This window comes from Myxine glutinosa, chromosome 3 (genome assembly GCF_964187855.1).
Source record: "Myxine glutinosa chromosome 3, kmMyxGlut1.1, whole genome shotgun sequence".
Taxonomy (NCBI): domain Eukaryota; kingdom Metazoa; phylum Chordata; class Myxini; order Myxiniformes; family Myxinidae; genus Myxine; species Myxine glutinosa.
The window spans coordinates 48,178,383-48,193,839 of NC_136263.1; the positions used below are offsets into that span (position 1 = coordinate 48,178,383).

The 15,457-nt window shown below is 42.3% G+C and overlaps 1 protein-coding gene across 3 annotated transcripts in view; it reads left to right on the forward strand.

The window, feature by feature from the left end:
* LOC137423606 (F-box only protein 40) overlaps positions 1-3,730 on the forward strand; it is a 120,109-nt gene extending 116,379 nt beyond the window's left edge. For all 3 annotated transcript variants that reach the window (XM_078774016.1, XM_078774015.1, XM_078774017.1), the window contains one exon: positions 2,526-3,730. In XM_078774016.1, coding sequence (XP_078630142.1) covers positions 2,526-2,762 — 237 coding nt within the window. In that variant the 3' untranslated portion in view covers positions 2,763-3,730. The remainder of the gene's footprint in view (positions 1-2,525) is intronic.
* The last annotated feature ends 11,727 nt before the right edge of the window (positions 3,731-15,457 follow it).

The window sequence follows — 15,457 nt, forward strand, 5'->3', positions numbered from 1 at the left end:
CCAAATTGCTGCTCGAACTACTGCTGGGAGAGGGATGGCAAATCGCCTAGAATGACCCTCGCCAAGAAACTGCTTTGGCAGCCGACATTCTGTAACAACGGGGTATGGTACATTGGATTATGATTATGGGCATGCTTCCTTTCCCATGTGCCGAAGACTGCCTTTCCCAAGTAACATACAAACCACCTGGGAATGTGAATTTGTTTAATGTCAGGGTGGCATGCCAATCAGGGTGACAGTTTATAGCTTTCAAACTTTCAAATTCGAACTCAGGTGAGATGGCTGAGAAGGGAGTGCACATAGCTTGTGGGCCACTAAGTGCATCTTGTTCATGTAAGTCAATGTCAAGATGTTCGGTGCTGCATAAAATAAATAAAAGTACATATCTAAAGCAAGTTGCAAATTCAGCTTTATAATTGCATTTTTTTTTTTCTATTATGCTTTTATTATGAAACTCGGTGCCATCCTATAGCGTAATTGTATTTTTAAAGGCATAACAGGCTGTTTAAACCTTTAACATTATGCTTTATTTGTAATGGCCTAAAAGGATCTTTAAACTTCCCAGTGCTGATTCAATCAATGTCCTGTGGTTGTCCGTTTATAGGGAATGTGTGTTCTTTGTTAATTCAATGAGGAGAAAGGAAATTTGATCAATCGTTAATCGTAATCATATTAAGTGCGACCTTAATTAGACAGTTTAATAGATGGCGCTTTTATTTCCAACACCCTCTCCTCCACACATTAGCCTGGTGTTGGCTTATCAGTTAGGACACAGGCTTGGGATCTTAGGATCCTGAGTTCGAATCCCGGTCGATCGCTGAATTGACTCAGCCTGTCATCCTTCTGAGGTCGGAAAATTGAGTACCAGCTTGCTGGGATGAATGATCCAGGTGTGTACCCCGATTTAGAATAGGTACACCTTATCCCTGCACATCGTAAGAGGTGACTAAGGGTTGGCACCAGGAAGGGAATTCGGCCATAAAAACATTGCCTCAAAAAGAGGACCATGATTGTCATGGGGCCCGCAAGGCTAACCCCCGCTCTGGAGGGGAAAATGGCCTTAAAACTATCATTCATTCATTCATACCCTCTCCTCCACACCCTTATTCAGGGTACCGAAGGAACCCTATTGTTTTTGTTCCATTTATTTATTTATTTCCTTCCACCGCATTTTGCAAGTTTATTCACTTTTAATTAATTCGTGTTCGACGCGAAGCTTTCAATGTAGAATCACCCACCCTTAATTTTTTTAATGATAAATATAATGTCCTCGATCACGTGGTTTGGCAGCCATGTTTGAAAAAAGGAAAACCTTCGGACATCTTCTCTGGAACCACTCAACAAAAAAAATGAAACTTGGCACAGCACAGGAACAGGCACTATGGGGAATAAGTGTTGATAACGATGACGTCATCAGTGCCTTCACAATTGGATGCGTCAAAGGCTTTGTCCGATCAGTATGAAAAGTAATGTGTATGATCTAGGGATAAATTGTTCAAGACAATTAAATTGAAACCATCGGTCATGTGGTTTGGCAACCATATTGGATTGAAAATAGAAACGCTTAGAAATAGTCTTCTCCAGAACAGCTTATTATGTTGATGCGAAACTTCATGCACCTTAGCCTTGGGGGACATAGGTTGTAAATGTAAACTGCATAGGTCACAGCCATATTGGATTAAACCTTAAAGTTTGGCAGTCATATTGGATTAAACCTAAAACCTATAAAAAAAACATTTCTCTCAAACCGCCCAACCAATCGACAGGAAACTTTGTATGCGATGGACATAAGCATTTTAATGAAAGGTGATAAATGATAACATCATTGGTTAATTGGTTTCAGAGAAAATGATTTTTAAAGGTCTTCCTTCAATCCAATGTGGCTGTCAAACCATGTGACCTATGATGTCATTGTGATCACACCTTTTTCACATGTCTAGCGGATGATTTATTTCAGGTTTCGCTTCAATCGTTCAAGTGGTTCCAGAGAAAAATGCTTTTAAACATTTTTCATCCATCCAATATGGCTGCCAAACCATGTGAACTATGACATCTAAATCGTCAAACTTTATTCCTCGTGGTTTGCATTTTTGTACAGCACCCACGTAGACTCACCGCTCGCAGTTACAAACGACGGTTCTTGTCTGACTGAGAAATATAATTTGATAAAAATGGCAAAATACGACAGCATTGTCGTAGTAACGGACTGCATGGGACGGCATCGTCATCAGGACAGGTGGCGTGGCACAGCATTGTCGTCAGGACGTGTGGCGTGGGACGGGCGGCGTGGGACGGCCTAGTCAGGACTAAGTGGCGTGGGATGCCTTGTCGCTGGCATGAGCATCGTTCATTACCCGGCATAACTGCTCACCATTACAAGTGGCCCAAACATTACACGTTTTAGTGTTCATACTTCTGTCAAGCTTGTATCGTATTGATTCCGTTTGTTTTGTACCCTCTCCTGCCATTCCTCAATATCATTGTGACTGATGCTCCATCTACCTCCCTTCCCCTTTCATTCCCAGGCATGGAAATTCAGCACTGCGATCTCCCCCATCCGTTCCTGGACATTTTCTCAGGTCCCAAGCATGGCGCAGCACTTGGCTAAATGTCCATATTACATCTTGGCACCACCCAGTCCAACCACACGTGTCTCCTGCGTGGGCTTTGCGGGCAAGAGCGCCGCCTGGCCCAGACGCAAGATTACACTATCTGGCCGAGCTGCCTCTCCTGTGTTTGGATCACAGCACGATTTCCAATAACTTATGTGCAACGTATCCTGGAAGTTTTGGTTATCACCTCGGGTAAGAAGTCTGCGTTTAACTGTTGGTCCAAGGGGAAGGAGTAATGGATATGGTTTGAGTTGAGGCGTGTTGGGGTTTGTATGAGGATGAACGGCTAATGTGTTGCTTTGTTAGTTTGCTCACTTGGTCTTCCGAGATCATTTTGGCCACGCTTACCCACCCATGAGGACTCAACGGTAGACCTATTTTTCAGAACTGCTTAACCGTCCCTGAGTCGATCGATGCTCCGAGAAAAATTGTTCCTTCTCCACTTATTTTTTCTCTTATTGCAATCAAGTGTCTCTAACCCCCCCCCCCCCCCCCCCTAACCACCCCTTCTTCCCTACTCCCTGCCTCTGTCCACAATTCTCATACTCTTTAACACTGATAGTATATTCGACTCCATGCATTTATTGACTATAATCAACACTGTTTGATGCGTGTCAGGGTATCCTGTCAATTCTCTTGACGGCCATCCTTGCGATGGGTAGCTGAGAAATTATTCTACTTTATTCTGAAAAGTTCACCTGTCACCATAAGCACTTTTTATTCGTCACTATTGCTCAAAAAAATGTGTAATATAATAAACAGCGCAACGGTGTATCAATGCATTTATTTTTCATTTCCCATCGACCTTTTTCATTATCCGATGTTACATTTTCAGAAACCTCCGTGCAATAAGAGGCAGGTGTGATAAAGAGCCATCTACATATTATGCATGCGGTTTTGGCCTCGGAACCAGTGTCAGAGTGTAATTTAGAATTCCAATATTTTAGCGTGCGGAATATGGAGATAGCTCTTCACACCTCTCTACTCGAGATCTACACTACAAGAGGAAAATGTATGATGTCTTCTTCAATTATTTGCACCATTGTGCTTTGCTGTGGTTGTCTGTTTATAGGGAACAAAACTGTCTACTCTCTCGAATAAAAATGAATACCAATTTACTTTTTCATGTAGGATTTGCTAAATAAAGCTGATGCAAATCTAAACAAAGATGAGGTTTTGTGGGGGAAACAAGTATTGCCATCTTGGAGGCCGAGGCCAGGTGCTTTGGCCATTTGTTCTTCTTAAGGTATCTAAATCAAAGCTGGTCATGGTTAAAAAATATCACACACGTGTTCCGGAGGAAGCGGTTCAGTTTGGAATTTTTAATATGAAATACGCAAAGCCTAGAAACGAACGAAACCCTTTAGAATTACCCTTTAGAATCCCTTAGAATTACCCCTTAGCACCTTTTATAATTAAACACTGTGGGATAGAGTTTATTCTTCATTTTTGACATAAGGGCAGAGCCAAATATTGAAGCAGCTTCACCGCTTTAAAAAAAACTTGTTCCGCGATCAGGTGTTGGATTGCATCGAAATTAAAGTTTTTATTATTATTTATTTGTTTATTTATTCTTTGTTGAGGATTACATTAGATTCACGTCATTTGTAAATCTATAAGCGAGTTTATTTTAAACCAGGCTGGTTGGGTTGTGATGCCTCTTGACCAAAAATGATGCCAGCTATGTGAAAGGTTTTCCTGAATAATGGGGCATTGTTTGTCAAAGTTTGGAAAATTTGTGGATGATTGTGGATTATCTGTTGTTGAAATATGGCTTGCTAAATAAATATGGATAGGTTAATCTATATACTGTACAGTATCATGGAGGGAAAGTATGAAAGGGTACAATTTGAATTATCTGTGCTATATAACCACATATATGTGTTGTACTCGTATATGCACATGAGCAGTACGCCTGTTGTTGCTTCATATACGTAACCCGGGTTACTTTTATTTCGGGAGCGATCGAGGCAGCGGTTTGTTGCCTATACACCATCCATATAAGGGGATGTGTCAGAAGAACGTGCAGGGTGGATACTCCGCTTGTTGGATTAATGCAGTGGATACTTGGTTTATTGATCGACTTTTTCAATGACTTCCTTTCATTTTAAAAAAAATCCATAAAATTACCATCAATACTTGTAATTATTACATTTTTGTTTGCAATGTTTTGTCATTTGTAATTTATTCAATGTGAATTTGTTTTTTCGTTTGTTTATTGTGCAGTTGTATCAAGTACTGTGCATGTTACGTTCACTGAGGGTAGGGGTGGTCAGAAGTATAAATAAGGCCTTGGCCCGTTTCACATTAGCGATGAGGATTTTTTTAGTACCATATTCTCCTGTATTAGGTTCCTGTTTGTTGTGAAGTCGCCCTTCATACCGCCGCTTGGGGGACGGTTTGTCCAATTTGGTGGATAGATGGGTTAAGGGTGTCTCGTCTTGTGTCCCCCTCGTCTGAAACTACTTCGGGTCTGGGCTGCGTCAGTGGTGTCCTGGAGGCTCGGTGGACCTTAACTTCGACACCGGTGATTGGCTCGGTCTCCAGTTTGCGTGTGGATTGCAACGGTGTGTTGAGTGATCGGAACCGTGAGAATGGCGTTTGGTTGGACATTGGCCCACTCGGACGGGTAACTCTGGTCCTGCCCGAGAGCTGTGGAAGCTGCACAGGGTGAGAGGAAGTGATAAAAGGTCGGCCAACGCAGGGTCTCTCGTATTCTTGCTTCCTCCTTCCTCTGTTCATCTTCGCCTCTTCTGCTGTTCCCCTGCCTGCACTGGTGGACCACATGCTGGCCCTGAATCAAACTCTGTCTAAATATCAGAGTACTCTGTTATTGTCTGGCTTCATGTCAACATTCACTACATTTGTTGTCCTTTGGAAATAAATCTATCTTTTATTTCATAATGCCACGTTCTTGCCTTGCATCTCCATGCTCATTGATTGCCCAGGAGGAGGATCTAAATTTGGTGTGCTGAACGACAAGTCGCCATGGTAAGTCAGCATGCTGGTCTGCCAGCTGGGGTTTTAACCCAAATGACCGGAAGGCCATTAACGTGACCATATACGCTGATTGGACATTTAAACGTGGGCTGGCACATACAGGAAGTGGACAAAAAAAAAATGGAAACGCCAATGTAAAGTCACTTAATGGGGCGTTGCGCCACCATGTGCCACCAGTAGGCCTGTATGCGCAGTAGTATCTACTAGTGTCTGGAATTCTGCAGGAGGGATGCGACACCATTTTTCCACGAGAAAGTTGATCAACTCACACCTGTACTGTTTGATGGAGGTGGAAAACGCTGTCACAAGCGTCGTTCCAGAATATCCCATAAATGGTTTGATTGGGTTCAAATCTGGTGACCGAGAAAGCCATGACATATGGATAACATCAGTGGTCGTGCTCATCAAACCATTAGGTGACCACACCTGCTCTATGGATGGGGGCATTGTCATCCTGAAAGACACCCCTCCCGGCAGGAAAGAAATACGTCAACATCTGGTGAAGATGATCACTCAGTACCATTAAGTACTGATTGGCATTGATCTTGCCTTCTAAGGGAACGACTGCACCCAAAACACACCAGGAAAATGTACCCCATAACATTACAGAACCACCAGAACCCTTCACTGGTGGAACCAAGCACTTAGGGTTGCAGAGTTCTTTAGGTTGGCACCACAAGTGCACTCGTCAGTTTGTGGAGAACATGGTGAAGGAAGATTTATCTGACCATATCGTATTTCCCCACTGCTCGGTAGACCATAGTTTGCGCTCTTTGCACCACTGGACTCGCGAACGTGCATTGCTGGGTGTGATGAGCAGTTTGTGCACTGCAACCCGACTATGCAATGGTATCCCGCTAGGCGGAGTTCTCGGCGAACCGTTTGTGATGAAACTGGCTGCTCGCACCCCAGGTTGAAATTTACAGTCAATCGATCTGCAGTTGCTCGCCGGCTTTTCCTTGCATTTCAAATTGATGCACGGATATTATGATCCTGGAGTATATGCCCCGACCCACTGTTGCCATTTTCTGATTATGTCTTTCCCTCAGAGTGCCTGTCTGCATTTTTTAAATTCATTTTCTCGGCAAACATTGGTCGAATTGACACGAAATTTTCACCATAGGATTGCTTCCGCCTGAATAATTTGTCATAATTATGACGTCACAGATCACGAGGTACAGAAGCCACGTTGGAAAAACGTTGCACCTCTATATCTCTGAAACCTCTCTCGATGGAAAAAATTGAAGCATGGCTCATTGTCAAGTATTCCCCATGAGGAATAAGATATGTTGATGGTGATGTCATCTTTGCCTTCGTTATGACGTCATAATTCGACAAGTACAATGCTTGATCTGATCAGTATGAATAAAACAAAAAATTCCTCTGCAACTGTTGGGCACAAAATTTTCAGAATATGTGCAGCTCCTCCTGTAGAATTTTTTAAATGATTATTATAACGTCATAGGTCACGTGGTACAGACACCGTCTTCGAAAAATTTCTTAAAACGTTGCACCTCTATATCTCTGAAACCTCTCTCTGGAAAAAATTGAAACATGGCTCATTGTCAAGTATTCCCCATGAGGAATAATACATTTTATTACAATAGAGCAAACGTATATGGTTATGTCGCTATGTATGTTTATATGCGACGAAAACGTCTTCTTCTTCTTATTCAACTAAAATTACCACCCTCTTATTTAACCCTCTTAATTGCGATAAGACTGCTGAGACCCCTCAGACTTTTGACGACCCTTTAATTCCCCCAAGACCCTTCAGACCACCAAGACCCCTCAAGACCTAAAATATCCTGAAGACCCCAAAGACCCAAAACACCCCAAAGGCCCAAAATACCCTTCAAGGCCCTGAGGCTCAAAAATACCCAAAAACCCAGAAGACCCGGAAGACCCAAAACACCCGGAAGACCCAAAACACCCGGAAGACCCAAAACACCCCGAAGACCCAAAACGCCCGGAAGACCCAAAATGCCCCGAAGACCCAAAACGCCCGGAAGACCCAAAACACCCCGAAGACCCAAAACGCCCGGAAGACCCAAAACGCCCGGAAGACCCAAAACACACCGAAGACCCAAAACACACCAAAATGGTCAAAGATGCCTACCCCTCTAAAACGACGTGTGGTGAGCGCCGAGTCACGCTCATGTTAATGATGATGTCATCAGTGCCTTCATTATGACGTCATAATTCCACAACTGCAACACTTGATCCGATTAGTATTAAAAAAAATTCTCTGCAACTGTTAGGGACACGAAATTTTCAACATAGAAACGCCTCCTGCTGTAGAATTTTAATGATAACTAGAACTGCCACTTTAAAACTGCTGGCAGTGATGACCGGTTTACTCGCACCCACTTTTGATACAACCCCACTTTTCATACAACCCCACTTTTCATACAACCCCACTTTTCATACAACCCCACTTTTCATACAACCACACTTTTCATACAACCCCACTTTTCATACAACCACACTTTTCATACAACCACACTTTTCATACAACCACACTTTTCATACAACCACACTTTTCATACAACCACACTTTTCATACAACCACACTTTTCATACAACCACACTTTTCATACAACCACACTTTCATTGGACATGCTTTGACACAACCCCCTTGGATACAACCCTGATAAACACACACACACACACACATAACACCCCCTTCACACACACACACACACACACACACACACATAACACCCCCTTCACACACACACGCACACACACACACACACACACACTTCCCCAGACCCCCACTCTCCCCCCCACACCCCCCCACATACACACATATCCACCCCCCCCCCCACACCCACACACACACACACCCCCACACATACACACACACACACACACACATCCAACCCCCCCCCCCTCCTCCACACGCACACCCCAACATATACACACATATCCAACCCCCCCCCCCCCACCCCCCCCACACACACACACATGCACATCCACGCACACACACAAACACATCCCCACATGCATGCACACACAAACACACACACACATACACACATCCCCAGACCCCCCCCCACACACCCCACCCCCAACACACACACACACACACACACATATGTACACAAACACCGCCACACCCCTCCCCCCACATGCACACCCCTCCACACATACACACACCCCCCCCACCTCCACACACACACACACACCCCCACCCCCCCATACGCACACCCCAACTCCCCCCCCCCCCCACACACACACACATATCCCCCCCTCCCCCCACCCACACACACACACACAGACATCCACACACACACACATCCACACATACACACACACCCACACACAAACACCCCCACACCCCTCCCCCCACACGCACACCCCTCCACACAAACACACACGCATCCTCCCACCCCATCCATTAAAAAAATTTTTTTGTTTAATTAACGATATCTGCCACCCGTGGAAGAACGTCATGCCGTGGCCCGTGCCGTATGTCAGCGTAAGAACGAAGTAACCCGTCGATCGAACTTGGTCAAATTTTTCATGATTGTCACCAAATTTGTTGTGGTATTTAGTTAACTCATCCGAGGCAATACGACAATCGAAATCCTATTTGAAATCGGAGCCAAATTGACGCCGCAAGATCTGCCTGCACGCATGGATATTTTACCTGAGGAAGAATTCACTTTGGAAATGCGATCCATTTAAAATGTTAGATTTTGAATAACTTCATCATTTTAAATCGGATTTCCACCAACTAAAGGTCACCATTGCTTGCAGATACCTCTTTCTCCTTAAAATTGAAGACAGGATGAACTTCAGAGCGAGAAATAAGCCGAGGCGGCGGTGAGTTTTACAATGTTATTTTCCAATGTAAATGACAATATCGTGTAGTTTTACGAAAATTCATCAGAATTTGCCCAGGTTTGTTGCATTCGAATGTTAACACCCTCTAGCGACTGCCGAATCCGAAGACAATTTAATTTCGAGCTACCCTTAGCTCGTGAGGTGGTTATGTCACATGGCCTGGTCAAAAAAAAAGTTGTGGTTCTTCTTCTTCAGGCAATAACAACTTCTAGTTTCCAGACCGTACATCCAATCATCTTAAATTTTGCACACTTGTTACTCTTCATGACTTCTACTATAGTATGAAGTTTCACGTCGATCAATAAAGCGATTCAAGAGATATCCTTTTTATTTTCGTTTAACGATATCTGCCAAACCACGTGACCTATCGCAAATTCTAAAATGATATTTTAGTAGACTGACATGCTGAACAGATCTGTGAAGTTTCTCCTTGATTGGATCAAAAATGAGGGAGGAGCTAGGTTTTAAAGGTTCATGCTTAAAAACGTCATAACTCTGAAACCATCTGACGTATGACGTCATGCTCACTGACGTTTTTGTTCGTCATGGGTATGCGATTCTGCTTTCAAAGTTTGGCCTCGATCTGTTCAGCCGTTGCAGAGAAAAAGGGGTTTTCGTGTTTTCACGAAAAACAATATGGCAGCCGAACCACGTGACCTGCGACGTCATAAGTACCATTAAAATATTCTACAGACCGAGTCCCTCATATGGTGAAAATTTGATCTCAATCGGCCCTATTATTGCAGAGAAAATGTTTTTTAAAGGAAATTAAAACTTAAAATGGCAATAGCACTGGGAGACATGGCCTGGAAGGACAAAATGGTGTGTTTCTTCTTCTTTCAACAATAAAGACATAGCTTCGAGACCGTACATCCAATCATCTTGAAATTTTGCACACTTCTACTCCTTGATGAGAGCTACATTTCATTAAAAATTCAAGTCGATACATGCAGTGGTTCAAGAGTTACAAGCTTTTTAAAATTTAACTTCCATTATTTATTGCGGCCAAACCATGTGACATCAAAACGTCTCAAGTAACATTGAAACATCCCTCCATGAGGAACATTTGTGTAAAGTTTCCACTCGATATCTCCACAAATTATGGAGGTGATACCATTTCTAGTTTGAGCTTTAAAACGTCATAACTCTGAAACCATGTGGCGGATGACGTCGTGCTCGCTGACTTTTTTGTTCGTCATGGGTATGCGAATATGCATGCAAAGTTTGGGCTCTCCGTTCAGCCGTTGCGGAGAAAAAGGGGTTTTTGTGTTTTTTCACGAAAAACAAGATGGCGGCCGAACCATGTGACGTATGACTTCGAAATTTTTCGCAATCTGAGTTTTTTTTAAACTATTTTTAACTATAATTTTCATTTTTTTAACTAAGCATCTGGGGAAAAAATCCCATTTTCGGGGGAGAAAACTTTTTGTTTGACGAATTCTAACCTCTTAACGTTAGCATTTTTAATATACTCGATACACATATCTTTTGTTCCCATTGAAGAGTTCTTTAGAATGAGCCATTCCTCAAATTTTTCCATTGAGCCGTTTCAGAGATACAGAGGGGAAAAGTTGAATTTGTTTTACAAGATGGCGCCCATACCACGTGACCTATGACGTCATAATTATCATTTAAAAATTATAGGAGCCGAGACGATCATTTGATGAAAATTTCCTGTAAATCCGACCAGGGGTTGCTGAGAACATTAATTATGAAGTTTTCGGAGGTGGAAAATAGGGCGGAAGAATAATAATAAGAAAAACTCTAGCAGTAATAATAGGTTACTCCATTTCATGGAGAGTAAACCTAATTATGACGCCATAGGTCACATGCTACAGGCGCCATCCTGGGGGAAAAAAAACTGCACCTCTATCTCCGAAGCCACTCCATGGAAAAAAAATTGAAACATGGTGCGTTGTCAAGTACTCCCCATGGGGAATAAAATATGTTGTTAATGATGTCATCGGTACCTTCATTTTGACGTCATAATTCGACAAGTGCAGCGCTTGATCCAATCAGTATGAATTTTTTTTTCTCTCCAACTGTTCCAATGGACACAATATTTTCAACATGGTAGTTCCTGCAGCTCCTCCTGTAGAATTTTTGAATGATGTTTTTGACGTCCTAGGTCATGTGGTACATCTTGGAAAAAAAAAAACGAAAAACGTTGCACCTCTATATCTCTGAAACTATTCCATGGAAAAATAAATAAATAAACGTGGCTCATTGTAAAGAACTCGGCATGGGGAAAAAGTGGCGTTAACGATGACGTCATTGACGCCTTAATTATGACGTCATAATTTGACAAGTACAACACTTGGTCCGATGAGTTTGGAATTTCTTGAGCGTGATCTACGCAACAATTATATTGGAGAATGTAACTTTATAATGCCATCAATCACGTGGTCTTGCAGCCATATTGGATCAAAGAAAAAAAAACCTTTAAAAAAAACAGAAGAGTTGGCTCGCACCAAGTTGACTGTGTGGGTGAAGTATTCTATGAATATCATCGAGTTTGCTTAATTAACACATGGGCCATACCTGTGTGGAAGCCTTTGCTTTGAATATACTGGGTGTCCCTCATTTACCCAGGTGTTTCCATTTTTCTGTCCACTACCTGTACCTCGTACAGCAAAACCTTGGTGCTTTGCTGATAGAAACAGCTGGAATTATTGTGAACTATTCCAATTATTCCCATCATCTAGTGAGGTCGGCTGAGGAATGTTTTGCCCAAGTCGAGAGTCAGCCCTCATGTTCAACTCGAATCATGTCGACTCGGGTGGCCAGCCCTGGTGTTACCACTTAGTAATATCAGTGCTGCTCAGCCATCAAGGCACACTTTCCTTTAAGCTAGATAGCTCTGAGGTGAGTGCACTACCTTTACACCATGCTGGTCTGTGAGCAGCCTGGGGAGAAAGGAGAAATGGGGGACATTTCAGACTCCCACTGACAGGGTTATGCTATCAATTCCAGATGCATAGCTCCCTGGGTTAATATGTTTAAGTTACCAACAAAATCCTTCCCCTAATGTAAGAAACTCGCAGCTTGAGTGTTTCCAAGGCAGCTTTTTCAGGAGGGTGTATGATTGGTTGTATACTTTGTAAGCACCAAATAAATTAAAACTTTCAGCCATAATATAACCATAATAATGGTTATTATTATGAAGCCTTTCAACTTCAGCATCTTGGGTTAACAATGGAACCGCATCGTTTTTCTTTTCGGGGTTGTGTCCAAAGCAGTCACATGGAAAGGATTACACTGGGTGGTTTGCCTTTGCTTTGCCAGTGGTCGTGAGGGCTGGAATTTTGCCAGAATCCTAGCAATAGCTCTCTTACTCTTGACAAAGAACACCATGGGATCTTTATTTCCACCAACTGACGCTAGCAGATGAGACCCCCAGTTTACCTTCCTTCATGTTGAATTGTACGGCCTGTGAAACACCAGGATGACAGTTCATAGCTGGATCATGATTCAAACACAGGCTCGACTGCTCTGAGGTGTGTCTACACCTCCAGACAATCCTGCCAGTTAGCATTTGGTTCATGTCTGTCCATCTACAAACGTCGTTTATGATGGAGGATCAACTTGATTTCATTTGAATGTTACATTTTGAAGATGAATAGGACAAGTTTGACGTTTTACAGTACTTTGGCTCTGCATTTGTCCTGACCGCACATGTGCAGAGAGGTTTGCCCCAATCGCACATGCGCAGAGAGGAGTGAGACATGTTGTTTTACTCTGTGTACCTGCCTGGCAGTCAAACAAAATTGGAAATCATTCCAAACAGGAAACTTGCTGTTTTTGAGGCAAGTGGTCGAAACGACGTCGAAAAGGCCACATACAACAGGCACAAATAATTAATGTGACGTCATGAAGGCCACACACAACAGGCACAAATAATTAATGTGACGTCATAAAGGCCACATACAACAGACATGGATAATTAATGTGATGTCATAAAGGCCACATACAACAGGCATGGATAATTAATGTGACGTCATAAAGGCCACATACAACGAGCATGAATAATTATAATGTGACATCATAAAGGCCACATACAACGAGCACGAATAATTATAATGTGACATCATAAAGGCCACATACAACGAGCACGAATAATTATAATGTGACGTCATAAAGGCCACATCCAACGAGCACGAATAATTATATTGTAACGTCATAAAGGCCACATACGAGCACGAATAATTAATGTAAAATTAATTAGAGTGGAGTAGTAGCCACTGCGTCAACAGAGGTAAACTTCTGGAATTTTTTTTTATACGACCTTTGAAATCTTTGTTTTATTTAGATGGAATAATATACTTGAACACGAGAACACAAATCGCCTTCTTGTCACGTCCAATAACTTCCAGTTGTGCAGTACTTGGAAATGTTTTAAAGGGTGGTGTATAAGACCGCTAAACTTCTGGATTTCTTTTAAACGAGCTTTAAAATCCTTATTTTATTTCGATTGAAGTATACACAAAGAATTAAGTTAAGCACCCCCCCCCGTTTTTTTACAACCTCGCACATTACAAGTTTGTTGTCGTCAAAACAGTGTAATATACCCATGATATTGCTATATTTTCTGGAGAAGTGATATTATGGTCACATAAAAACATAACAATCATGCCGTTTTCAATATTTTATTCTGAATAATTTAAGGTGAAAATTTTTGGGAATTTTAGGCATATTTTCACCTCAATTTAAGTATGGAGCTATAGGTCCATCACGGACAGTGTGGATGACGTTTATGTTTTCTAACGTACAGTCATTGTGCTGAGAAGACCTCTAGCGATCTTTGCGTCAATAACGTGTGTAGGACCCACGTGATCGGATGGAGCAAGGTGCTGTGACAACCATCCCCTGGCCTGCGTACAGTCCTGACCTGAACCCCCTCGAGCACGTTTGGGACATGTTGGGACGACAAATTGCGAAGATGGTCCCTCCAATAGCCAATCTGGATGAATTGGAACGTGCATTACATCGGGAATGGAACAACCTGCCACAGCAACGCATACGACGGCTTACAGGGTCTATGAGACGTAGGGTTGAGTCAGTGATCCGATCACGTGGGTCCTACACACGTTATTGACGCAAAGATCGCTAGAGGTCTTCTCAGAACAATGACTGTACGTTAGAAAACATAAACGTCATCCACACTGTCCGTGATGGACCTATAGCTCCATACTTAAATTGAGGTGAAAATATGCCTAAAATTCCCAAAAATTTTCGCCTTAAATTATTCAGAATAAAATATTGAAAACGGCATGATTGTTATGTTTTTATGTGACCATAATATCACTTCTCCAGAAAATATAGCAATATCATGGGTATATTACACTGTTTTGACGACAACAAACTTGTAATGTGCGAGGTTGTAAAAAAACGGGGGGGTGCTTAACTTAATTCTTTGTGTATACATTGGCCTGCAGAAGTATTCAGGCCTACAAATAATGCCACATTTAGATGAATTATGTAGAAACAATTTTTCAAAATGAACTTTTTATTCATAATAATTGAAGAGATTAAGCCAATCGCTGTTATCGTTGGAGGTTACATGTCAGGAATACCTGCAAAAAACATGTACAAATTATAATTCACTGGTTGCACAAGTATTCAGCCCCATAGTTCAGTACTTGGTGGAAGCACCTTTTGCAGCAATAACTGCTATGAGTCTTTTTCGGTCTGTCTCTGCCAGCTTTGCACAGTGAGATGGTGAAATCTTTGCCCAGTCTTCACGTGAAAATTGCTCTTGTTCTGCCAAGTTTGATGGGGATCAACCATGAAATGCAATCTTCAAGCCTCGCCATAAATGTTCAATTGGGTTCAAGTCAGAAATTGTGTGTTCGGCGGTTATATCTGCATTCTGTGTGGCTTTAGCTTTGTGCTTCGGATCATTGTCCTGCTGAAATGTGAATCTCCTATACCGTTTCAGATTCATGGCTGACTCAAGCAGGTTTTCATCAAGGATTCTCCTGTACTTTGCACTG